Source organism: Syngnathoides biaculeatus, chromosome 16 (assembly GCF_019802595.1).
Source record: "Syngnathoides biaculeatus isolate LvHL_M chromosome 16, ASM1980259v1, whole genome shotgun sequence".
Lineage (NCBI taxonomy): Eukaryota > Metazoa > Chordata > Actinopteri > Syngnathiformes > Syngnathidae > Syngnathoides > Syngnathoides biaculeatus.
This window is the reverse complement of record NC_084655.1, coordinates 1,251,730-1,276,971: the sequence shown is the minus strand read 5'-3', so window position 1 is coordinate 1,276,971 and position 25,242 is coordinate 1,251,730. Positions and strand designations below refer to the sequence as shown.

At 42.4% G+C, this 25,242-nt stretch overlaps 1 protein-coding gene and 4 long non-coding RNA genes across 6 annotated transcripts in view; 2 read left to right on the top strand and 3 right to left on the bottom strand.

Annotated features, from left to right (window-relative positions):
* Nucleotides 1-17,016, bottom strand: part of LOC133514293 (uncharacterized) — a 35,228-nt gene extending 18,212 nt beyond the window's left edge. Inside the window, exon 1 of the long non-coding RNA XR_009798766.1 lies at nucleotides 16,717-17,016. This is a non-coding gene — a long non-coding RNA (uncharacterized LOC133514293). The remainder of the gene's footprint in view (nucleotides 1-16,716) is intronic.
* Nucleotides 54-16,739, bottom strand: tmem97 (transmembrane protein 97). Its single transcript, XM_061845842.1, has 3 exons — nucleotides 16,528-16,739; nucleotides 16,293-16,437; nucleotides 54-734 (listed from the first exon to the last, which is right to left on the bottom strand). Exons 1-3 carry the CDS (start codon nucleotides 16,642-16,644, stop codon nucleotides 448-450), a joined length of 549 nt encoding a protein of 182 aa, XP_061701826.1. The 5' UTR covers nucleotides 16,645-16,739; the 3' UTR covers nucleotides 54-447.
* On the top strand, nucleotides 741-13,160 carry LOC133514294 (uncharacterized). Its single transcript, XR_009798767.1, has 3 exons — nucleotides 741-2,793; nucleotides 6,692-8,826; nucleotides 12,640-13,160. It is a non-coding gene; the product is annotated as an uncharacterized LOC133514294 (long non-coding RNA).
* LOC133514292 (uncharacterized) lies at nucleotides 16,353-19,281 on the top strand. 2 transcript variants are annotated; one of them, XR_009798765.1, is made up of 3 exons: nucleotides 16,353-16,471; nucleotides 18,930-19,062; nucleotides 19,146-19,281. It is a non-coding gene; the product is annotated as an uncharacterized LOC133514292 (long non-coding RNA). The 2 variants fall into 2 exon arrangements; XR_009798764.1 differs by lacking the exon at nucleotides 16,353-16,471 and adding an exon at nucleotides 17,335-18,442.
* Nucleotides 19,064-21,255, bottom strand: LOC133514291 (uncharacterized). Its single transcript, XR_009798763.1, has 2 exons — nucleotides 21,067-21,255; nucleotides 19,064-19,312 (listed from the first exon to the last, which is right to left on the bottom strand). It is a non-coding gene; the product is annotated as an uncharacterized LOC133514291 (long non-coding RNA).
* Nucleotides 21,256-25,242: the final 3,987 nt, after the last annotated feature.

Below are 25,242 nucleotides of genomic sequence, written 5' to 3'. Positions count from 1 at the left end.
TACACAATTTATTGCCAAGAAGCATTGTTTCAACACCAAAAAAACTGTACCAATGTTTATGCAATGTTTATACAAAAAGGTTATACATTTTTGTCCTCAAATTTCTATACACAACAATAAACAGACAATCTTAAAAAAACCTTTGCATAATTCGATTCAGAATAAAGGAGTGATTTATCACCATTAAAAGAATGCAAAGGTGTATCAATTTCCATTGATTGTCCAATTAAGCGGAAGTGATCAGCCAAGGCACATCTACACAAGATGCTGAACAGTGACAAAGCTCGTCTTGAAGTCACAGGAATTGTCTGTACACTTTAATGGTGATTAAGTGATCTAATTCTTTTCCCCAGATTTTGTACAGAATGGCATATGAATGAATTTATGTAAATAAAAATTACTTAAAACCCGCTCAGTTTGCATTATATCTAATAAAATAGCAAAAGTCTAGTAACATTTCATTTTTTTCCCCTTGGCTTCATTTGGCAATGCCTTTCTAAATTTGCCAGGATTGTATGTGGATGAAAGCAGCATGGTGAAGAGGAGTAGGACAGGGACGAACAAGTATGGAGCATATATGGTGACAAGGATCCAACGTTCCTGTTGTGTCTCTGGGCCCCACGGGCTTTCAACAGTGTAGTCATGAAAGATTATGTGAGAGAGAATTGGGATCAACGTGGTGCTGACATGTGTCGAATAGATAATGGCCGGAGTCCTGATCCAGTGACGGCTCCCTGGAACATAGGAAACATTTTGAACAAAATGTTAAATAACCATTTCAACTTGATACTACATAAATGAAAGACAAAGATGCATAACACACTTGTCGTTTTTAATTGAAAGGAAACCTGCAGCCCCTGATGACTCAATAAAATGGTCTCTAGCCTAGACAGTATTTTATCAATATCTGTATGCATCGGTGTAACAAGATGTTCAGATTGTCAAAGAAAACATTTTCATGATCACTGGGAGGTGATAGTGACCTATCAGTTAGTTTGCAGACCACCAAATATGTGTGGTGAATTTTAGTATTTAATACAGCACTGTTCATTTGTTAAAGTATGGCAGAGTAAAAAAAATATATATATATTACTAAGATTGTTTTCTATAGAATTTGTACAGTGGTCAAACAAGTACAAACATTTAGAATGTGGACGTGAAAAACAAATTAGAAGTAAACAGTTCCCTCCAAAAGTATTGGAACAGCAAAGTAAACTTGTTTTTGTTGTACAGTATACTGGACATTTGAGTTTCATACCAAATGATTTATATGAGAAATTCTAAATTCCATCTTTTATTTCATAGTATTTACATAGGTGTAGGTAGGAAAGAGCACCATTTTTTTTTTTTAAATCACCCACTTTTCACGTGAACAACAGTATTGGAACATGTGACTGATGGGTGTTTCTAGTTACTCAGGTTTTACATTTTAGATTGGATTGGATTACATAAACATTAGATAGTGTTTGATTTTGCCTTTGAATTTCACTTGTAAATAACTATCGTTGATGTTAAGCAAACATGAAGGCCAAAGAGTTGTTTATGGAAGAAAAGCAAACAATTTTGAAGCTGGCAGGAGAGGGGAAACTCAATCAGATTGCACAAATATTGGAGACTGCCAGCATAATTTGGAATGTTCTGAAAAAGAAAAACTACTGGTGTAATGAGCAACAGATATCGAACAGGTCGGCCAAGGATGTCAAGAGTAGCTTTGAAGAAAAACAACATTCCGTCACATCACTACTAACGTCTACAGGGCAGTGGGGTGGATAAGGTATCACAATACACTCTTCAAAGAAGACTTTGAGAGAAGAAATATACAGGTTATGCTTAAAGATACAAACCAATCATCATCAAAAAAAATTGGAATGCCAAATTGGATCTTGCAAAGAAGTACTGAGATAACCCACAAAGGTGTTATGGACTGATGAGACCAAGATAAACTTCTTCCAAAGTGATGGAAAGCCCACATTATGCAGAAAGACTGGTCAATGCTTTACAATTTTTACCACGGACCGGGTGGGGGTGGGGGTTACGTACATTAGATTGTTTGTATTGAATATCATTTGTATTGACAATTGAATATAATAATGAAATATATAAAATAATAAACGTAAAAATACATGTGGAAAAAAAAGAACAAGAACCAGCAATTCCACATTCCTCTCTCTTTTATCTTTACATATCTACACAACAGTTAATTTTTTTAAAATTATTAAACACTCAATTTTTCAACAGATTAAATAAATTGGTCAGTTTGAACCATCTCCTCTTCTTTCCCCTCTGCCTCATTTCACTCTGTTGGCGACCACAATGCTCTTACTGGTCACTATAACAATGTTTATACATGCCTTCAAGATAAGATAAGATACACAACGAAAATGAATCGAAAGTGCATGAAAATTTTAACTCACCATAACGCTAACACCTGAGCTTGTTTCTCTGCAACGAGATGGTCCCATCTGTGGGTAATGCGAGACAATGACACCGAAATGTGTTGTTTATGTCCAATTTATTCCGTTGTTTTGTTTTGGTTATGGTCACTCCAGAAAACTCTGCTTCACATAGATAAGATGTTCGAAATGGCAACAGAGTTTTCAGTGCTTTAGTGGCGATCTCCGGGTATTCTCCCATGACTTTAATCCAGAACGTGGGCAGAGTTGTTGTCTTGAAAATACCTTTAAGGCCACTGTCGTTTGCAATCTCCAGCAGTTGATCCTGTTGCACATACATGCTGGATTCACCTCATTTGTTGATAAATGGGTGACGGATCCATCCCTTGGCAGTTTGCAGGTACTTTTTGGTTGTGAAGTAGCGCTCAACTCTTTTAATAGCAAAGAAAATTCAAACACTCTTGCGAGCGATTTCGTTCTGGATAACTTATTTCCGTGTTTAAGAGAAGACGCGTGTACTCAGCGTCCAAAAAGCTTCTCAAAAAGTTATGAGTTAAGGGCGTGTGCTTTGATGTTGTTAATAACTTTCTTTTCTTGGAAGTTGTACGCTCTGTCTCTTCACTGAGCCTTTTCCCCTTCAGAAAGAATGTTTCCAAGGATGTGTTTTTTTCTCATTTTGCTAGGTTGCGTGGGTAAATTTTGGCGCTGAAGTGACTGAGATGTAACCAAGAGAATCTGGTCATTTTTCAAAATAAAAGATTGTTCAGACTTGGATAATGAATACAACGGAACTAATTGATTATTTCTTCAGCGGCTCGGTACCAATTGATCCACGGACTGGTACCGGTCCGCGGCCCGGGGGTTTGGGAGCACTGCAATAATGCATTAATTTTGCGTCCTGATTAGGAGACTAAAGCGGGGAACACACAGAAAATATAAACTGAAAAAGGCTGCAGTTAGGGTCCAGATAAGTATTATTTCAGAATCAGAATCAAAATCAGCCTTATTGGCCAAGCGGGTAACAACACCCAAGGAATTTGTCTCTGGAAGTCGGTGCTGCCTTGGTATGACATTCAGAAGAATGAACAAACAAACTAACAAGAACAAAGAACAAGAGTGCAGTCTTCTTCATTTATAACTGTTAAGAGTCCGTTAACACCCCACATTACGTTACGCTTATACAGAGTGATCTTACCCGTTCGCAGTTCCCATTATAGACCAGTGCAATGACAATTGTGCAAAGGGAGCAATTTAAAGTGATGAGTCATGCGATAGTCCACAGAATACTAATACTAATATTGATTCACCAGCAGGATATGAGGTTTAGTCCCAACAACAGCACAAGACAGAAAATAGTAGTTCGCTGATCAATAATTTAATGCCTTAATTTCAAGACGGAAAAAACTTTGAATGCCTGCTAGTTTTGATTTGCATTGACTGGTAGCACCTACCCAACGGAAGGAACTGGAAGAGCTTGTGGCCAGGATTTAAAGGGTCTGAAAGGATTCTGCCTGATACAGTCCTAGTTCAAGTGGCGTGCAAGTCTTCAAGTGTGGGTCGGGTGGTGCAGACAATCTGTTCAGCAGTTTTGATTTTCCGTTGCAGTTGGAGTTTGTCCTTTTTGTGGCAGCCCCAAACCAGACTGTGATGGAGGTACACAGTATTGATTTGAGAACAGCTGTGTAAAACTGTCTCAGCAATGCTTGTGACAGGCTGTGCTTTCTCATAAGCTGTAAGAAGTACATCCTTTGCTGGGCTTTTTTGAGGATGGACTTGATGTTTGTCTCCCACTTCAGGTCCTCTGAGTCTGAAATTCCCAAGAACTTGAAGGTCTCGATGGTTGACAAGACAGTTGGACAGCGTGACGGGCAGCCATAGTGAAGGATGGCTCCTGAAGTTCACAATCATTTGAACAGTCTTTAGAGTTTTCTACACCAGGTTGTTGCCCGCACCAAAGCTCCAATTTCGCCACTAAGTGGCGATACGCAGACTCGTCTCCGTATTTGATGAAACCTATGATTGTGGCATCATCTGTGAACATCAGGAGTTTGACAGCCGGATGGATGCATTGAGGTGCAGTTTGTGTTGAGAGAGAAGGCCAGAGGGGAGAGGACACAACTTGGGGTGACCCGGTTCTGATAGTGCGCATGGATGGAGTGGTGCCCCCCAGCCTCACTTGCCGTGTCCTGCCCGTGACAAAGTTGTAGATCCACTGAGAGATGGCAGGCGAGACGCTGAGCTGGAGAAGCTTGGAGGAAAGGAGTTCAGGGATGAAGGTGAGGTACGCACAGCATAGGTTTCTTTGCTGTCGAGATGTTCAAGGATTAAGTGCAGACCCATTTTGACGGCATCATTTGCAGACCTGTTAGCAGAATAGGCAAACTGCAGTGAGTCCAGCTGGGGACCTGTGACCGCCTTGTGGTGGTCCACCACAAGGCATTCAAAGGACTTCACGACAACAGATGTCAAGGCAACAAGCTTGGAGTCATTAGGACCTGAGACTGCTGCATTCTGGTGAAAATAATGGAGCGTTTGAAGAAAGTTGTTATTTCACATAGTTCTAGAAAGCTGTTGAATATCTTTGTGAAGACGGGAGCAAGTTGGTCTGCGTAGACTTTGAGGCAGAATGGGGTCTTGCGATTCTTTCCCCAATCACACCCGCAACTTTATATCTGCAGGCATGACAGACCACACCAGGATCATTTTTTAAATGTGAGTGACTGATATTACATGTTACAAGTTTGAGTCTTGAGGTATGGGGTGGACAGGTGTCTTTATGCAGCTAACGACCTCACACAGGTGCATCTGATTCAGGATAATACATGGAGTGGAGGTGGACTTTTAAAGGCAGACTAACAGGTCTTTGAGGTTCAGAATTGTAGCTGATTGACAGGCATTCAAATACTTTTTTGCAGGTCTATCACGCAACTAAATCATTAAAAAAAAAAAAAAAAAAAAGACATTTTTGCTTTCTGGATTGTTCTTTTTAGATTATCTCTCTCACAGTGGACATGCACCTACGATGAAAATTTAAGACCCCTCCATGATTTCTAAGTGGGAGAGCTTGCAACATAGCAGGGTGTTCAAATACTTTTCTTCACACTGTATGTGCCGAGGAAGTGACTTTTACCGGTCCGGCATGTTAGCACTGCGCTAGCGTGTTACTGCCATGTCTCAGCGATTTTTACCAGTATGTTTTGTTTTTTTTTAACTGGCCTTGTTAGCACGGTGGCACTAGTGTTAGCTCACGTGGTGGCGCTGTGTACCGTCTTACTTTGTAAATATCGTGTTTCAATGTCGGTTTCATTGTGGCCACTTGCAGCTTTTACACTGCTATGTATGTATCAAATGATATTTCCTTTACAAATGTACTGGGTGAGCCTTATAACCAGGTGCGCACTGTCGGCTGGGAATTTGGGTATTCACAGTTTAGACGGACAACAATTCCCTCACATACATCCTGACCAAGTCAAAGTTTAATGACTGGGAACATTATTGGGTCTCTAACCTAGTCCCATACTCTTTTGAGTTTAAGTAGACTTTATTCTGTGGCAGATGCCCAGAGTAGGGACTCATTTATGAAGCCTGTGGCTCAGTGGTTCTTGTCTGAGCCATGTTCCAAACTGCTGGAACGAGTCTGCTATGTAAGGGATTGCAGGGTTCAGGATGCTTTCCGTTTGACTTGTCTCCCCCAGTCATTGGACGGGAGACCAGTTGCAGATGCTGTTGAGGGTTCTTTGACGTAGGGCGACGTCTCGTCCCTCCTGTCATCTTTTACGTATTGGGATTGTGCCCCGAGACAGCGTGCCATGTCGAGACCTGATCACCAGGCACATTGTCAACACCCGACCATGATGTTTTGCCTGCTATGTCTCCGGTGGATTTCCTTTCTTGGCAAAGGCTCCAGGGTTGCTAATTATGTTGAGCAGAAGTGCAGACCTTCCAGGCATGGTTGCTATCATGAGACTTAGCAAACACTGAGAATTCTGAAACAGTGGGACAAGCTTACCTGTCTTGATGGCATCCTCTACAGCAGGGGTGGCCAATTTTTTTTACCCCAAGATCTACTTTTCAAGCAGCCAGCCCCTCACGATCTACTTGGGGCACACGTGCATCACTGCGATGCCGTGGCGCAAACAAAAGAGAGACTGTAAATAAGGCCAGCTTGCTAGAACGCACCTTTACGTGTGTGCGATCGACTTATCTGCCACACCTGAATCAAGCAACAAGATGGATGATAGGCTAACATCTTTTTCCCTTTTTTTTTTTTTTTTTTTTTTTGGGCACGCCGTTTCCAGGGGCTGAGTCGACGGGAAAGACCGTGGCCACAGCACTTCAGGCCCTTTGCGGGACTGGGCCTCGACTTTGCATCTGGAGGCTGAGGGTTGACGAGAAGCCGATGGAAGTAAAGGCATCTCTGGTGAGTAGGAAACTCCCACACTCATGAGGAATGAGTGAATGCGCGTCTGGGTGACTGCGGCAGAACCAAACCTAGAGAATACTAGTCCCTATCGAGCAGACTAATTAGTCTATAAAACTGAGAAATGGGCAAGGTGTGTCCTGTACGTGAGCTCCGTGAAACGTGTGCATGTGTAAAAGTGTGAGTGGAGGTTCGCTACCTCATTTGAACAGGAAATTGAGTGACAACTGTTTGAGGATGCAGAGGTAAGATAACACAATATGACTTTGCTGGCCAGCTCAACATACACACAAAAAAATCTATGTAGTTAACCTGCAGGATAAAATAAGAGAAACACACACACACAAAAAAAAAAACAACTGCAGTCAAGATGATGTGAAAACGGCCATAAAAGGTATCACATCTCATAAAGTTGACGGAACATAATTCGTCCAGGGAATGGAAGACTTGAGAAAATCTTAACACTTAAATGGTGTGGAAGTACAACAAATTTGGATGACAGCAAAGTACTCTCTCACAGCAGCAGGGAGTTCAAGGGTTAATATTGCACTCTTCTGCTAGATTAAGAAAAAAATATTTTTTTTCTGCCATTGGAAGAGCAAAATAAAACAACAGTGAACCATTTGAAGAATATAGAATTGGAATGACTGCATGTTTTAAAGCAAACAGTGGCATTCCTGAAGATCAAACTCCAGGGAGTGTGTATCAAGGGCAATTAAAAATGTTCTTCATGCAAATTCAAATAATCCTACAAAACAATGGATTGGAAAAACATTGGCAGTCTGTAACAATACGTTAACCAAGCACTACACGCAGAAAGAGTGAAAAAAAAAAAATAAAAAAAAAGTTGACACCTTTCTGACAGAGGAAGGAGAAATTTATGGAGCTTTATGCGAAACATTTAATAAGTTTGGCCACAGATGAGGAAGGGAGCAGCCATCTCCCCATCAAAAATGTCACAACTAATGCTCCCAAATTGCAACTTTTGAATTTGCCCCATACGTTTGTTGGGAAGAGATGGCTTGCTGAAATTAGGACTGGGCTTAATTCACTCTCTGACAGGAAATATAGAAGTAAAAATAAAAAAAGGAAGTACTGGGCGGACAGTTAAATATCTTACAAAATAGGAATCCAGCACTCTATTATTACACCTTACATATTCCAAACAAACCTCCCACAAGAACAGATTTCTTGCTGCAAACAGCTCGAGACATGATTGAACAACCACAAAATGACGTAGGAAGTGACTCATTGCATGTGACTATGTAGTATAAGATACTGAAAACTTATAACAGCCCACACCAGACAAAATCATGATTGATAATCTGAACTCAGATGGTACATCAGTCATGGTGGCATGAACAAGACTGACTGACAAACTGAATGCATTACACAAGGAATGGACACCACCACACACGTCATTACAAACTTAACAGGAGTGGAAGAGTTTGGGACAATTTGTATTGGTAGTATGAAATGTTCCTGATTGGACAGAAAAAGAACCAAATTTGGATTGGGACGACTGAACTTTACAGACAATATCTTATTGGACAGTCTTAAACAATCTGAAACCAGATGTTGCTGTATTCACGGTTGTATAACAATCTACACAGACAATACTGGAAAAATAGAGAAATAGTGACAACTACAGGGAGCACAGTGACACATGCAGAGCTACTAGAAAATTTGCCCATAGCAGTTCAATTACCAAAAGAAATAGCCATATGTAAATGTGCAGTACACACATCAAATACAGACAAAGTATCATTAGGAAATGGATTTACAGATAAAACAGCAAAAGAAGTAGCAGCCAAAACTTTTATGGGATTTGCTCACCATGCAACAAATGAAGACGTACTTTCAGAAGATGTGGGAACCAAAATGCAACAACAAAGCTGACCTCTTCTGTAATATGTTTCTTCTTCCATGCTTCACACTATTAATGTTTTCTGTGGTCCTGCCTCTGCCCTTTTGTACAGTCTTCCTCCGGGAGAGATGGGCAACCATGTTTCAGTAAGTTGGAAATCCTTGAACCATTCTAATATTTGTTTTTTATACATTATTTTTTAGTCTCACTGTTATTGTTATGTCTTTTCCTGTCACAAATTGGGTATGTTTGCTGAGTCTCATGTAAAAAGGGTAGTTTTCGAACAGTTGAGGATCACAGGCATGATGCTATGACTCACCGAACTGACTTCCCCGTTGTCCAAGTCATTTGTATTTTTGTGTAGGAGCTCGGGCGGACAGTAGGGTGAATCTGGTCCTCCTTGATTTTGAAAACTTGAGTCTTTTGAACTGAACTTTTTTTCTAGCGTGAGGCTTGATATTAAAAGTAAAATGGTGAAATTCGGATTAAATATTTCAATGTTTAGGGGTTCCTCATCGTGATGGAAATCTCAAAATTGCATTAGTCAAATTTACACATTAAAGCCTACATTTCTACTCGCATCAGTGGACTGCAAGCAATAAAATATCCATGATTTCATAAAAAAATAGCCAAAAGGAAAGATTACAATGTATTCATAAAATATTAATTCAAATAAACATCCATCATTCAAACCATACATCCTGAAATGTTCCTACAGAACGCTGCAATAGTAAAATATTACACGGGGTTCACACTCAGTCTGACCAAAAAAATTTAAGGGCTTTTTAGGGGCATTCTTAAACACGAAAAATTTAGGGCTGACACGGAAAAAAATTAGGGCCGACATGAAAAATTTAGGGCCATCGTGGGACATCAGGAGTAAGGAAAAAAGACTCACCCAATGGTGCCATCAACCGTTCTTGGTTCATCAAATGTTCCAGTACCTGTGACAGTGATCACCTGTCGCCCTTTGTGGTAGTTCTCATTGATATGAACATTGTCAACGTCTTCACATAGCAGTATACAGAAAAACAGATTTTTTTCAGCACCCCTTTAACCTACCCAGTGCCTCCTCTTTGTTGCTGCAGAGGTGCCAAAGTGGCTCTCTTTTGTCCTTTGCTCTGCCTCTGAATGCATTGGCCTCAGTGATAAGCCTCAGATTCCTCTTTTCTTCTGCCTCCTCACACAGCCTGAAGTCTTCCTTTCCCCACAGTGGTAGTTTTTAGCAATGTCACTGTCTGGGAACATGACTGCAAACACTTTCGAATTATGTTCACAAGATTTGTATCTATAATGGCTGCAGATCACTTTTAAAGTCCACACGATCTCTGCCTTTAACGAGTCCCGTCTTCGTGTATTGAACTACGTTCATAAAGCCTGACTTCTGGCTGGACAACTGTAGGTGCGCATTAGGGATCGCAACCGGTTACAAATAACCGGTTACAACTGGTTTTCATTTAACCGAAACCTTAATCGGACTTTTGAAATCGGTTAAAATTTCCAATCATTTCTTCTGGTTCCGGTACTCCACATTGCGCTATTTTTTCAACATCATTTCCACTTTTTTCAAGTTTCGCTGTTAGAACATTCAGTTAAATCAAAGAAACATCAAACATGGCATCGAGGGAACGCTCCAATTGACAATTTCCGGCTGATTTGGACGCCAGACGGATCGCTATTTTTTTTTTTTTAAATAAAAGATTAATCTATTTTTTTAGGGAGAATTTTGGCGGTAGAGGTCCTCCCATTGATTTTTTTTAATTTAAGGCCTTTTTAGAGGCTTGACCGGTTTTCGCGGATTTTAAGGACTTTTAGGAGCCCCTAAATGCACCTGCGAAAATTTAGGGGTTTTTAGGGACTTTTAGGGCCGCATGCAAACCCTGTTACATTTTTCTCAATTTGTTTCCAGTCTACAAATGCAAATACCAATTTTCAATTTAGGTTTTCATTTTCTTCTGTTGGTTTGGTACAGCTTTCCTGTCATTTTCCACAACTTGCAAAATTTTGGGTAGTTTTTTTTCTTTTTTAGCAGATTTTAGAAATTCGGCAGCTAGTTTTACACCTCTCTCGGCGCTGTCTTTAGTCACCCTCAGGTTTCGGATGACAGATTGTCTTCGGTAGTTTTCCATTGAATGCCATTGTTCAGGATCTTCATGAAGAAAATCAGTGTTTATATCAAGTAATTCAAAGAATTTCCACGAATCCCATGAACACAAATCTTTCAACTTTGTATGTTCAGGGTCAAAACAGGGGAAAATTGGTTTCCCGTAACCAGTCCCGTGCCGACTCTCGTTATGTGGTTTCTTTGGTAATGAGATAATTGTTTCCGCTATTTCACATTTCTCTGTCTTGTCGAGACTGTCACTGAAGAGACTGAGCGGAATCATTTCTGGCACCAAGTACCAGTTGTGATTCATGAACCCCTTCAAAACAGCTTTAGCTATCACAGGATCAATATTCACAAATTTTGTCAAATTTTTAGCCAATTGTAAATCATTGATCGGCGCTTCCGAGCTAATATGACACATGAGCCACCACGGCACATAAATGTGCGTCACAAAAGTCACAAATCTTTCGACTTTATCCATGACAGACTTTGATAAGAGTCTATCCTTCAAATCGGCGACAGAATTTCTTAAAAGAATCATTTTGATCGCATACAAAGGTTTCGCCATCCAGCAAGCTTTTGCACCGGGTTTCTGAAAGTTGGATGTATTGTCCTCTCCTAGGTAAACTAAAACCAAGTCTAGCAGTTCTCGGTAGTCGCCTCGCGGTAACAAGTTCACAGCAGCCGAGTTGGGGTCACCAGTGCCTGTCTTGATGGTTGTCAGAAGTTCAATTACATGATGTCGCTGCTCCAGCATAAAAGGATCCGAACTGCTGTCTCTCGTCAGCTCAGCAGTCAAATCCAGTTCGGAGTACCTGTCCCTGAATTTCGTAAACACTGACACGTCTTTGCTTTTCGATACTTAAACACCCAGAGCATCCCAAGCCTTTGTGAGTAAGATTTCACCCACGTCTTCGACAGGCACACCACAAAAGAGCTTTCCCGAGGTATTCCTGGATGCAAATGCAGCCAGCTGTGAGATGTCCCGTATTAGCACTGGTGGTATCAAATACCATAGCTGAAATATTGCCACTACAGTTCCATGTCTCCGCTAGATCGAGCGTAGCTTTAGAAAGAAGATCTCCAGCTCGTTCCGAAGACTTTACAGGAAGGGCAGGAACACCGAGCAATTTGATCCCACCCAGGCCCGAAATCAACATGGGAAGACGATCATCCTTTGCGTATTTATCAGGTAATGTCTCCATTAGTTTGCCATCCCAGTGAATTGCTGCTGGTCAGGGAGGAATCCAGTCCATCTGGATTCTCTCAGCAATGTTGGTGGCCGCGTCCTTCCGGTACCAGTAGGACTGCACCGGGTTCAAGTTTACTGCAGATGTAGTGCCATCACATGAGCTGATGAGAGATTCTATGGTTGCCGCTAGCGCAGTATATATTGTTCCTCATTGCCGGTGATTTCAGCACATCAAATGGGACGTGAATATCTGAGCCAGTCTTCTTCAGTCTTCTATGGGGAAGTCTAGTCGATGTTGATGGAGCGAATTCGTCTGAATCATCTGTTTCGGATGACTTGTCCGGGTCTTCGACCAGTTCCTTATTCACTTCGGTCTCAAGCTGTCGTTGGCACGGGACTGGTTACGGGAAACCAATTTTCCCCTGTTTTGACCCTGAACATACAAAGTTGAAAGATTTGTGTTCATGGGATTCGTGGAAATTCTTTGAATTACTTGATATAGACACTGATTTTCTTCATGAAGATCCTGAACAATGGCCGTTCTCTCTCAATGTGCATGGTGTTTTGTTTGATACGCTCCGCGACTTTCTTCTCGGTTGTGGCCAAGTTTGAATCAATGCCTCCCATCCCGTTCGTCCTGGTCTCTATCATGTTTTTCAGGAACAGGCGGTCTTCTTCATTCGAAATACGATCGAAGACATCATGTGGCTAGAATGGAAACATCTCCTCCAACCCGGATTTGAAATCTTCGATGCGTTTAAGCGGTCTTCCTGACAATCGTCGATCTTTCAGAATTTTCATCAGCTCTTGCATATCAGCGTATAACGATTAAACCTTCTCTAACATCTTGTTTTCCGCAACTGTTGGCATCCTTGCTTTCTGGTAAAAAATTACGACTTCCTGAACGACAGATTTTGCGGCTTCCCTGATAGGCTTGGGACGTCTCGTCTTTGGAATTCCTTTTTTGCAGCAATGAATGACAGAAGAATCTCTTTTCTGGAAGGAAGTTTGGCTCCTTTCATGGCTTTATCATCCGTGGTTGGGACGGTCCCAAGCAAAAAATACCGCGGGTCTTTTTGTTTCGCAGCAGCCATGTTGATAGTTCAATGACTTCGCGTTAACAGAGGTAAACACCAACTAGGGCTGAGAGGTCAGCCTGCTCAAGGATTTCATGAGTGCGTGTGAACGTGAGGCTTCGTGAGTAATTAATAAACTTTTTACTGCATCTCAAGATGAATTCAAATTAATATTGCTGGTTGCACTGACGTCTGTTTAATTGGTAAACTTTTATTTTGAAGGTCGCTCGTTGGCGACTTATTACCTTCAAGGAAGACTCTCCCCAAAATTCATATTTACAATAAACCCTCCAATGTGAAGTAATATAATTATTACATATATTTTGGACATTAATTGAAAAAAAAATTGAAAATAAAGAACATTTTTGAAATCCAAGCAAAATCTGGATATGTGCCTGCTTTCACAGCCAGACCCGGAAGAAACGTCCTTGACCCCGCCCTTGACGTGACCGGTGCTTAGCATAGATACTTTATTGACGTCACGCCGACCATGTGTTTTTTGTTTCCAACGCCATTTTGGACGGCAACATCGTGTCTGTATATCATGGCTAGGAAGCGATAAATGTATACTGTAATGTTTTAGCTACGGTTATCGTTTGATCTTTTATCTTGAAAGTCCTCTGACATACGAACACTGTAATCACAGGTGATTGAGGCACTTGTGCTGGAGTGAGGAATAAAAAAAAAAAGCCACATGTGAAACTCGAGAGCAAGTACTGTCTCATTATTAGATTGAGTAAGAGTACTTCTCGTATATAGAAAGTGTGGTGTAATTGTGATTATGTCGACGTCAGCGAGGCGCGACGAGACAGGACGATAAGGAAGTGACGTAAATAAATAAATAAATATCACCCACGTTAAAAAGTACATTTGGACTCACGTCTCCGTTATTCAATAACACAACAGCAAGATCATAACATGGTGACGGTACTATAACTACGGACTCAGGAAAAAAAAATGAAAACACGGACAAAAAACACGGACTCAGGCGGAAAAAAAAAAAAAAAGACAACGAAGAGGCGTTCGGTGTTCCTCCTCATCCAATTTACCAGATGCGTGGCAGAGATTCAAGCAACACACCAAACTCATGTTTATCGGACCGCTTAAAAACAGAGCTTAAGAGGAAAAGTGTAGTTTCCTCCTGCTGTGGAATAGCGATAAAGGACGAGATGTCAGCAATATGTGGACACTGACCGGAGACGAAGATAAGTTGCTAAAAACATTACAAAAAATTCTGTGATTACCTCACTCCGAAAGCAAACCCCATATTTGCTAAATATAACTTTCACGAGAAGGCCAAGGTAACTGTGAGTCACGTGAGCAGTTTGTGACAGAACTCAAGCTGTTGGTTTAAAACTGTAACAAAAGGAAACAGCGATGAGATGGTCAGAGACCGCATAGTTTTCACTTCCAACTCAACGAGTGTACGCGAAAGGTTGCATAGCCAGGGGTCGGCGCTCACGCTCGAAAAAAGCGATCAGCATAGCCCGCTCCCACGAGTTAGCAAAAGTGCAGCTAAAGTCTATGGCTTGCAATAAGCCACGAGGTTGACGGTATCCACCGCAAACATGGAAAGCAAACAAAAGTCATGTGACTCATGACATCACGTGAAAATTATCTATTACAGACCGTTCGTTCAAGATAAGCCAAGATACCGATGTGTTGTGAACCAAATTGCAACAAAACTGAGAAAATGCACCCAAATTTGTCCATCTTTCACCTCCTGTGGGGTCAACCTGACAGGGTAAAGCTGTGGCTGTCACAGTTGAGGCTTGTTCATCAGCCGGGGAAATTTGAAAAATCGTAGTATTAGCACACATTAGCCTCTCGTGCAATAACATGGAGCATCGACTTGCTGTTATACTCACTTTATTGGCTCTTAGCACACAACACTTCCTGGTTACTATTTACGATGATACGCATGTGCAACCACCACTCCCGCCACTGGTCGATCGCGAGAGGCTGGCTGGTTGAAAAGTAGAACTTGGAGTAAAAAAGTCTGGCCACGCCTGCTGGATATTCTCTCCATCTAACTATCCCTATCAACTCCTTGGATAAGCATCAAACAAATCTCCGCGGTCCATATTATGGGATTATTGTTCGTCATTAGTGCCATGCCCCCTCTCCAACACGTCAAGTTCCGCCTGTGCATATTCTGGCTCAGGCTTGAACATTGTACATCATGTTATGTACTTTGTTTTTGTTTGTTTGTAATTATTTTTCACAAAAATCTTCCGCAAACTGCAAGATAGTGGACGTTCTCTGTTCGGTGATATGTATCCACGAACAACGGGGTGTCACAACAGCAAGCAAGCACTGCGGGCGTGGCAAACGCTGATTGGCTGTCACTTTTCCAGCCGGGCTCCTTGGAATGTCTGAGCGAGAGAGGAATTTTGATAATACTTTTACAATTTAGAGATGTTTCATGGTGAAACCTGTGGATAATTCTGGCATTAAAAGAAACACTGAACCCTCATCTACTAACTTTTAATGTGTGCTACCATTCCTATCATTTTGGGGAGAGTCCTCCTTTAATGCCTACTATGAACTAAATGACGGCTGCTACTGTCCGAGTTGAGGGTCGCTTGACCACAGTGAAAAAAAACGCATTGGATGTATATGATTTACATAAATGATCTATTGTCAGTTCAAAATGGCAGATTTCAAAAAAAAGATGACTGACTTGCATGTATCAAAATATTCTACCTCTAAGAATATTTTTTTTAAAACCCAATGACTAAGTAAGTTTCTTTCTTGCCTGTCCCGTTAGGGGTCACCACAGCGTGACATCTCAAATGAACGCTCTATATGTTTGGCAGAGTTTTTACGCCGGATGCCCTTCCTCACACAACCCCTCAGACGAACTGAAAAAATGTGCAATTACAAAGTCATTATGCACTCACGGTTTATTTACAAAAGGGCTATCTTATTCCAATGGACGTTGGGCGGTACATAGGTATTCCGCCCGCTTAGGTTTTGGCCAAACCTTTGCTTTTTCTTTTTCAATTCACTGGTAGAAAAACATTCATATATACTAAATGGAATAAAAGAACAATCCTTAATTCAATTTAACTGTGTTATTACTGTACGCTCTTATAAAATAAATATTGTCTACTTGTTCCTCGTAAAAAAACTACTTCTAATTATCTTTTTTGAATGTACTGTAATTTCAAAGGTAAAACCGTATTTATAACATCAATTACATTTGTGTAGGAGTCGACGTTTTGCTAAACTAACCTTTGAGGAAAGCGTATGCTGCAATCGGAAAGAAAGGTGTTTGAAGCGCAGCCTCACAAACGATAAAAGACTTGAACCACGCCGGAGGATGCAGAAGTAGTGAGTCTTTGAACACCCTTGAATACCACTTGAGAAGGTCTTTCAGCTAGAGGGAAAACTGCGTCAAAGTCGCTAGAACGGTACTTGAACTTGCTCTGATCAAGCAGGGTTGTTAAATGGATCGATGGATACTTACAGCTCGGGGATATAGATATCCAGGTAGAATAGTTTGAAAGTCGATAAATAATGTGATGGGAATATGCGTTATAAAGTAGAAAACGAATATTTTTTCCAACAAACGAATTCTCGTCATCTTTTCCAAATTAACAACAAAATAAAATACATAGAAGACAACTCGTAGCCCTTATAGAATGAGGTGACTCACTTCACCGACAAGCAGCGGAAGTTGTTCTTGGTGTTGTTGAACTGTTTGCCCCATAGAAATAATTTAGGTACATATATCATGGCCCTTTTCAGCCTCCACGGGCATTGCCTTGCTGGAGTGGGGGCAAATGCGTCAGCACATTCTGTGTGAAGAATGAAGAAAACCAAAAGACCTCCTGAAAACCAAAAGGCCTAGGATGTTTTTACATTTTGTTGCATGCAGCTGCACCTAACGTCGTAGAATTAAAAAAATAAAATAAAATAAAAATACACGTGCTCCTCCTGCGTTCCAGCTCATCTAGCTTTTGTTCAAGTCTGTGGGCACCGTACTGTCCCTCGGGCTACACTTTGTTTTTTTCTTCTTCATTATTTTAGTTAATTCTCAAAAAGAGATTGGTAGAGTTCTGACTCTACTCTAGAGTATGACTACTGTTATTTAGAATAAAAATGACTCACGTAAAACGTAGTCCTCCAAACTTTTACCTGAGAAAGAATAAACGAAAAAATTAAACAAAAGAGTAACTTCTGCTTTAAAATTATGAGCATGAATGTCCATCCATTTTATCCATAATAATAATAATACAGTAATCTATATTATATATAATAATAATAATAGCGGCACATTGACATTGAGTCTCTGTCTGATAGTTCTGAGGACCAGGGGGCAAAGTCCTGGCCCAGACTCCAAACTAGGTGTGATTGTCAGTGCGAATCTTTATGTTTAATTTTTTTCAACAATATTGATCCCATTCATGTCAATGTAGCGCCGGAGAAAATGAGTCGGAGGCGGAGTGTCGGACACAGGAACAGAACTTGCTTTATTGTTCGACATCACCAAACTCTTCGCATAACAGAGGGAACTCTGTTAACCTTTCCTCCGGAAGCGCAACAACAAAAACAGTCCGTGCGGAACCCCGCACCCCAACTCGAGGTCCCGCGGGTGAATTATGCAAACACCACACAAGCCCCCCCAGAATTCACCCATAGTCAAAATCCTTGTGCCGTGGAGGGATGATGACCCGACCCCGGCGAGTGTGCACTGTAGGGGCCGATGGGGGCGGGGCCGCACTGTCCATTGAGTCACGGGACAAGGGCTCAGGCGGGGTCACCAGTGTAGCGCCGGAAAAAAGGAGTCGGAGGCGGAGTGTCGGACACAGGAACAGAACTTGCTTTATTGTTCGACAACACCAAACTCTTCGCATAACGGCGGGAACTCTGTTAACCTTTCCTCCGGAAGCGCAACAACAAAAACAGTCCGTGCGGAACCCCGCACCCCAACTCGTGGTCCCGCAGGTGAATTATGTAAACACCACATCAATATGACGGTGCCTTGTCATGGAGTAATGTACAATCTGATTAAACCAATTTAAAGATGATACTCTGAATACAAGTAAAGCAGGAGCCCCATATCTCAGTGGTTTGTCATGGAGTAATGTACAATTTGAGCAAACCAATTTAAAGATGATACTCTGAATACAAGTAAAGGAAAGTAAAGGAGGAGCCCCATGTCAGTGGTTAGAGCATTGGTTTGGTATACCAGGGTTCGTGAGTTGTTTCTCACGGGGGCCATCCTGCGTAAAAAATGTGCCAAATATGAGCATTCATCATAGATGACATGCTGTGGCAACCCCTAACGGGACAAGCCAAAAGAAAGTTGTACTGAATACTAGTAAATAATGTTGACGGAAAATAACTATACTTAAGTGAAGCATCTTCAATCCCTTATGGTGAGTATAATTATAAATTGTGATTTGTCATTTAGGAATAGTACATAAACTGTGGTTGATTTGTATATAAGACTCCATTGACATGAATCATTCAACAGCAAATATCTAAAATATATATGGAGGCACAATATAGCTATTGACTGTCAAGCATAATTTATTGGTCATAAATCTAGGCTTAAATATATTTTCCCCTGCTACATGTTTTCAGCTATAATGAACAATTGAGACTTATTTTTGTCAGTTTTTGTGGTGTTGGTGGTAGTGGTATAGTCTTTACTGTGCTCCGCATAAATTATATCCTTTCAGCACGATTCTAACAAAATATTTAATGCATTGATAACATTTAGAAAGACAGTAGGATTAAGTACAAATAAAGGGCAATTAATTTATATGCACCCAATTCAATACAATGATATTGGTATACATGCTAGAGGTCATGAGTGACCCTACATTTCTAATTATTCATATTGGTCTTTCACCTATTCAGGTCTGCCTACAAGAAGAATCGCATCACTGCTAGCAACTTTGGTTGAGTTTTGGCTGCAGTTGGACGCAACTCTTACACTCCCTCACTCTGTAAGACTTTGCGAGGACAATACAATATTAAAGAAGGACACAAGGTTAAAGATTTAAACCATTTTTATGTTCGCTAAACTCTATTACACATAAGATGAATCCATATTGAGCATAACTTTTTTTTCAGGCTGTGGACTGGGAGATCCTTCATGAACCTATTGCTCTTGCGGAGTATACACGCATCACTGGCCAGCCTGTATCTCCAGCAGGATTTGTACTCTCTCCAAGTGGTGTTCTTGGAGCTTCACCGGATTGAATCATCGCTCCCAGCTATATCGTTGAGCTCAAGTGCCCCTGGTCAGCCAGAAATGAAACACACCAGCAAGCGGCTGAGAAGAAGGACTTTTTTTTGACCATAGATGAGGGTACTGGTTCATTGAAGCTAAAAAGAGACCATGTTTACTGGCACCAAATACAGGGTAATCTGTACTTGGCGTGGTCTTACAAGTGTGACTTTCTGGCGTGGACTCTCAAGGACACAGAAATAATTCCATCCTGGGTTTGTAACCTGGATGTACTTCACACATTTTACAAAACTGTTTTCCTGCCAAATGTTTTAGCAGATTTGTAAAAATCTCAATCTGGATGTGTGTTTAAGAATCACATGTTGAATATATGTATATACCAGTTCTTTGTTTTTTTTTTTATTGTTCTTTGTGCAATCACACCTGATACAGTAAACCCAAAAGTCTTAGATAACATTCTATTGTCAGTTATACACGATATCCATCCATCCATTTTCTTAGCTGCTTATCCTCACAAGGGTTGTGGGAGTGCTGGAGCCTATCCCAGCAATCAATGGGCAGGAGGCGGAGTACACCCTGAACTGGTTGCCAGCCAATCGGAGGGCACATAGAGACAAACAGCCACACTCACAATCAGACTTCGGGCAATTTAAAGTGCCCAATTAATGTTGCATGTTTTTGGAATGTGAGAGGAAAACGGAGTGCCCAGAAAAAAAAAACACGCAGGTACAGGCAGAACATGGAAACTCCACAGAGGTGGGGCCGGAATTGAACCCTGGACCTCAGAACTGTGAGGCCAACGCTTTCCAACTGAACCACCGTGTCATGAGAGGGGCTGGAGCACTGCCAGGAGGGGAGTGGCCTGGTCACCCCTCTGGGCGGTGCAACCTCTGGCACTCGTCACAGCTGTTGCGCATTCGACATGTTAATTGACCATGTACTATATGTATGTTGGAGTTTACGTCATTTGCCAGTTCATTGAGTTTGCACTGTGTTACCGTGTGCAGACACTATTTCTGCAATAAAACCCTATGGACAATATGCCTTTGTCTCAGAGTCCTGCATTTGGGTCCTCCTCCGAACTGACGGCACATGACACACGTGCTGCCCACAATATACAAAAATCGCTAATATATTTTACAGATCTTTCACTACAGATGAACTTGTTGACATGAGCTAAAAAGAAATCTTTGAATACAGTAAATTTGCATTTTTTTTTTGTCCCCCGTGAAATCAGCACTTATACAGGTATATGAATTATTTCTGGGTTCAGAGTAGATAATCATCAACAAAAAATAAAACTAACTATCGACATTAATCTACCCATCATTACATGCATGAGTAAACCCAGGCACCAACATTAAATCATCTCACATGTGCCCTATATTACATTTGCCAAGAATGTTACAAATTTACTGATATTATGTGTAAGTTTGTGAACAATATTGTAACAGAACTATATTGCTAACTACCAAAAACCTAAAGGGATTAAATCTTCGTGTCGGTAAAAACATGAAATATTCTCAAAGATACAGTCATTCAGACAACACACATTACAAAGTGATATTAATGGTTTGTTTGTAAATTTGAGAACCTGTCATTGCATTAAATTTAATACTGACACCATCTAGCGTTTACCACAGTAAACTATTTAAACTCACGACTTTGTCCGGAGATACAGTTATGTTTGTACATGTACCAGGCTATGTACATGAAAGGGTAACTACTGTATATGGGGATATTCTAAGTAAGCACGCTCGTACAACGATATAGGTCCAGGCATATGCTATGTGATTTAGTTACCTTATGAGCTGTAGGTACTGGTTTCTTTCCTTTTCTTTCAATGGAAATCTGAAGAAAGATAACTCGGGACAGGTTTCCTGTCGATTTCTGCATATTGGAACACAGCATTGAGGCCTTTTTTGGAGAATTTTCACAGAGAAGACCTTGACCAAGAAATACGTGTTTTTTGTATGGGTCTGGAAGTAGAATTATCACGTGACTCATTGCGTCACGGCTGAACAACTGGATTGGTGAACCGACACGTTTTGACATAATCAAGGATGATTTAAGATCTGAAAAGGTTTGTAACAACTATCTTTTTGTCGTAACTTCTTTTTATCGGGACTAATCCATGTTTGTGAGAGGAAATACAAACCCTTTGTAACATATCCCCTTCGCCCCCCATACAAAGTTCACTGTTAACAGATTTTCTGTAACTTTGACAATGGAAAAAAACGATCTTGTGTTTTCAGATACAAGGATGACGTTATTTCTACACTGAAGAAGAACTAAGACTACTTCAGAAAAATGTTGAGTATCATCGTCCACCTGCGGCACGGATATATGTCCACGCGTGCAATCTGGTACTTGCCAGATTGTTGTATTTCCATGTCATGTTCCCAGAACTCCACATCCTTGTCTTTGATCCTCTGTGTACCGAACCCTGCTTTATTGATGACCCTGCCTCAATGCCTATTGATTCTGACATTGGTGCTTGTTTGTCTGCCTGTGTACCGACCCTGGACTGAATAAAGACACTTCTCGAACTGTACCTGGTCTTGTTAGTTGTCCATTTCGGGTTCAGCCTTGTGTTCGGGTTGAGGACCTCTTCCTCATTTGTGAAAAGTGCAAACCAATGTCTATTTCCGACATAAAGGACACTGAAGAAAAGGTAAAGGTAATGATACACAAAGTCATCATTTGAATGTGTGTGCAGGTTACTGCGAGCAGAGATGTGTCATAGTCCCTCCGGTCCCAGCCCTGGTGGTGCAGGTCCCTTACACACATGCGCCTCATCTGCGATAATGAACCCCAGTACTTATAGGACCCAGCAGACGGTCTGGCTTTGCCAGATCATTGCCATCCATGCCTCGTTCCATCACTTCCTTGTTCCTGATCCTGAATCCCGGTGAATCAACCGCTGCCTGTCCTCCGACCAACCCAGTAATCTTAACATCCATGATACTGCTGGTCTCTCCGACTGACCTCCCGGCTTACGAACTTGGAACGAATAAAGACCTTCCTTTAACTGCCTTCCTGCTTACCGAGTCGTGCATTTGGGTCCACACTAGAGTTCTCGCCACGACATGGACTCAGCCGACTCAGCAGTCATCCGCCGCTCTCTACAGATCCAGGGCAGATGCCTGGCTGAGCAGGAGACTGCTCTTCAGGTTACCAACCAAAGACTTCTCAAGATAGGTGCCCGATTAGAGCCATGGCTACCATCTCAGGCTAGCGCCGCTAACGTCACTTTGACGGCACCCGCTACAGTTTCTACCCTATTCCAGGTCGCTCCTGCCACCCCACCACTTTTCCGGAGACACTGGGAACATGAAGCCCTTCCTCGTTCAGTGTGACCTCCACTTCGAGCTGCAGGCTTCTGCCTTCCCGACGGACCGCGCACAGATTGCCTTTGTCATATTCCACCTGACAGGGAGAGCGGAGGTGTGGGTTACAGTAAAGTGGAGTCATAACTCAGGAACGTGCCGCTCCTGGACCTCCTTCGTATGCACCGTGAGGCAGCGGCTACGTTGATCACACTTCGACAGGGGCAGCGTCGTGTGGCAGATTATGCAATGCAGTTTCGCATCAGAGCAGCTGAGAGTTGATGGAATGAAGAGACGCTTCTCGACCACTTTTTCCAAGGACTTTCACCACAAATTCGCAGTCACCTCATTGCGGTGGAATTGCCTACCTCCCTGGATTCGCTCATTGCCTTATCTCTCAGGATCGACCAGAGGCTAGCAATCCAGGGACAGGTGGACTTGCTACTAGAGGGAGAGCAGGGCGCGTCCGCTCCACAGGTTCCTCTTCTGCCAACGCCCATAACTGTGACGGAGCCTATGCAAATTGAGGGGCTCGATGGCCCGGCAGAGGAACGACTGCGACGCCGGCGAGAGGGCTGATGTTTCTACTGTGGACGGCTGGGCCACTTAATAGCCCACTGTCCGGTCAGGCCCAAGCGTCCCGCCCTCAAGATCACGACTCCGGTGAGTGTGAATTACCCTGTGGCGGTATCGAATAGAGCACTGCTTCAAGCCACCTTGAGCACAGGGGGCCGTACCTGTTCAGCTACAGCCTTTGTTGACTCGGGATCAGACACCAACCTGATTAATCCATGGGTCGTCGAGGCTTTGAGCCCAGTGGCCTTTCAGACCCAAGAGTTCCGTAACACGTACACGGCCAATGGCAAATTCTTATGCCGAGTAATACACCGTCTGCAATCTCTGAGCATGACATTTCCGGACGCACACACCGAGAAGATAAGCTTCCACGTATTTAACTCCCGGAGCAGTGATGTCATCCTGGACAGCCCCTGGCTTAAGAAACACAACCCGCACATTGACTGGACCACCGGTCAAATCAGCGCATGGGGCGCCGAATGCAGTAACACGTGTATCGGGGCTTTAAAAGAGAGGAGCTTGCAGATCGCCCCGGTAGACTTACAGGAGTCGAGGTTCGTGCCAGAACTATCAGCAGCTCCGTCTTGTTATTGGGATCTTAAGGAAGTATTTTCAGAGGCAAAGGCCAAGTCCTTTCCGCCGCATTGCCTGTACGATTGTGCTATCGAGTTGTTGCCCGGTACCTCACCCCCTCGAGGAAGGCTCTTTTCGTTGACAGGACCGAAGCACCAAGCTATGAAGAAGTACGTGGAGGAGTCGCTGGTGGCAGATCTCATCCAACCATCATTGTCGGCTGCTGGAGTGTGATTTTTCTTCATCAAGAAGGACACCTCATTATGGCCCTGTATTGATTTTTGGGGACTTAACGACATCACCATCAAGAACAGGTACCCTCTTCCCCTAATCGTCACCGCATTCAAGTTGCTTCACCAAGTTTGATCTACGAAATGTGTACCATCTGGTACGCATCACAAATGGGACGAGTGGAAGACTGCCTTTAATACACAAACAGGCCACTACGAGTACCTGGTGATGCTTTTTGCCCTGACTAATGTGTCAGCGGTTTTTCAGAATTTTATAAATGATGTGCTACGTGAGAGACTCAACAAGAATGTGTTCGTCTACCTCGATGACATTTTTATCTTCAGACGAAGTTTCCCACATCGAGCACGTCAGGGACGTGCTGCAGCAGCTATTACGACATAACACATGTCAAGATGGAAAAGTGCAAGTTTCACCGGTCTTCCGTCACATTCCTAGGATTCCTCTTGGCCGAGGGAAAGATTCGCATGGATCCCATTAAGATCGACTCTGTTCCCCAATGGCCCACCCCCACCAATCGCAGGGAGGTGCAGAGGTTCATTGGATTCGTTAATTTGTACCATAAGTTCATCAGGAACTTCAGTTCCGTAGCTCCCCCCTTGCACGCCTTTACTTCACCCCACAATTCATTCGAATGGGGTGAGAGCTGCCAGGAGGCCTTCGACAGACTTAGGTCAAGTTTTACCACAGCTCCAGTCCTCATCATGCCAGATCCAGAGAGGCAGTTTGTGGTGGTAGTGGATGAATTGGACTCCGGCAAAACAAAACTATGACGTGGGTGATCGTGAATTGTTGGCAGTCAAAACGGCGCTGGAAGAGTGGAGGCACTGGCTGGAGGGATTGCAAGTGCCATTCCTGGTCCTTACTAATCATAAGAACTTGGAGTACCTGAGAACCGCCAAGAGATTGAATGCTTGCCAAGCCAGGTGGGTGCTTTTTTTTAACTCGCTTCCGTTTCACTCTGTCCTTTTGTCCAGGCTCGAAGAATAGCAAACCGGACGCACTATCCTGGATCTATGAAGAGGAGTGAACGGAAGTCATGAGTGTAACCATACTTCCGGAGGCCTGCTTCGTGACCACTTTCACTTGGGAGATCGAGAAACGGGTAAAGGAGGTCCTAAAGGACTCTCCCGGCCCAGCCGTATGTCCTTCTGGTTGTCTGTTTGTGGTACCTTGGCTACGGGGAGACGTCATTGATTTTGCCCACACGAACAAGACCGTCTGCCATCCTGGCATGGTAAAGACCAGCTCA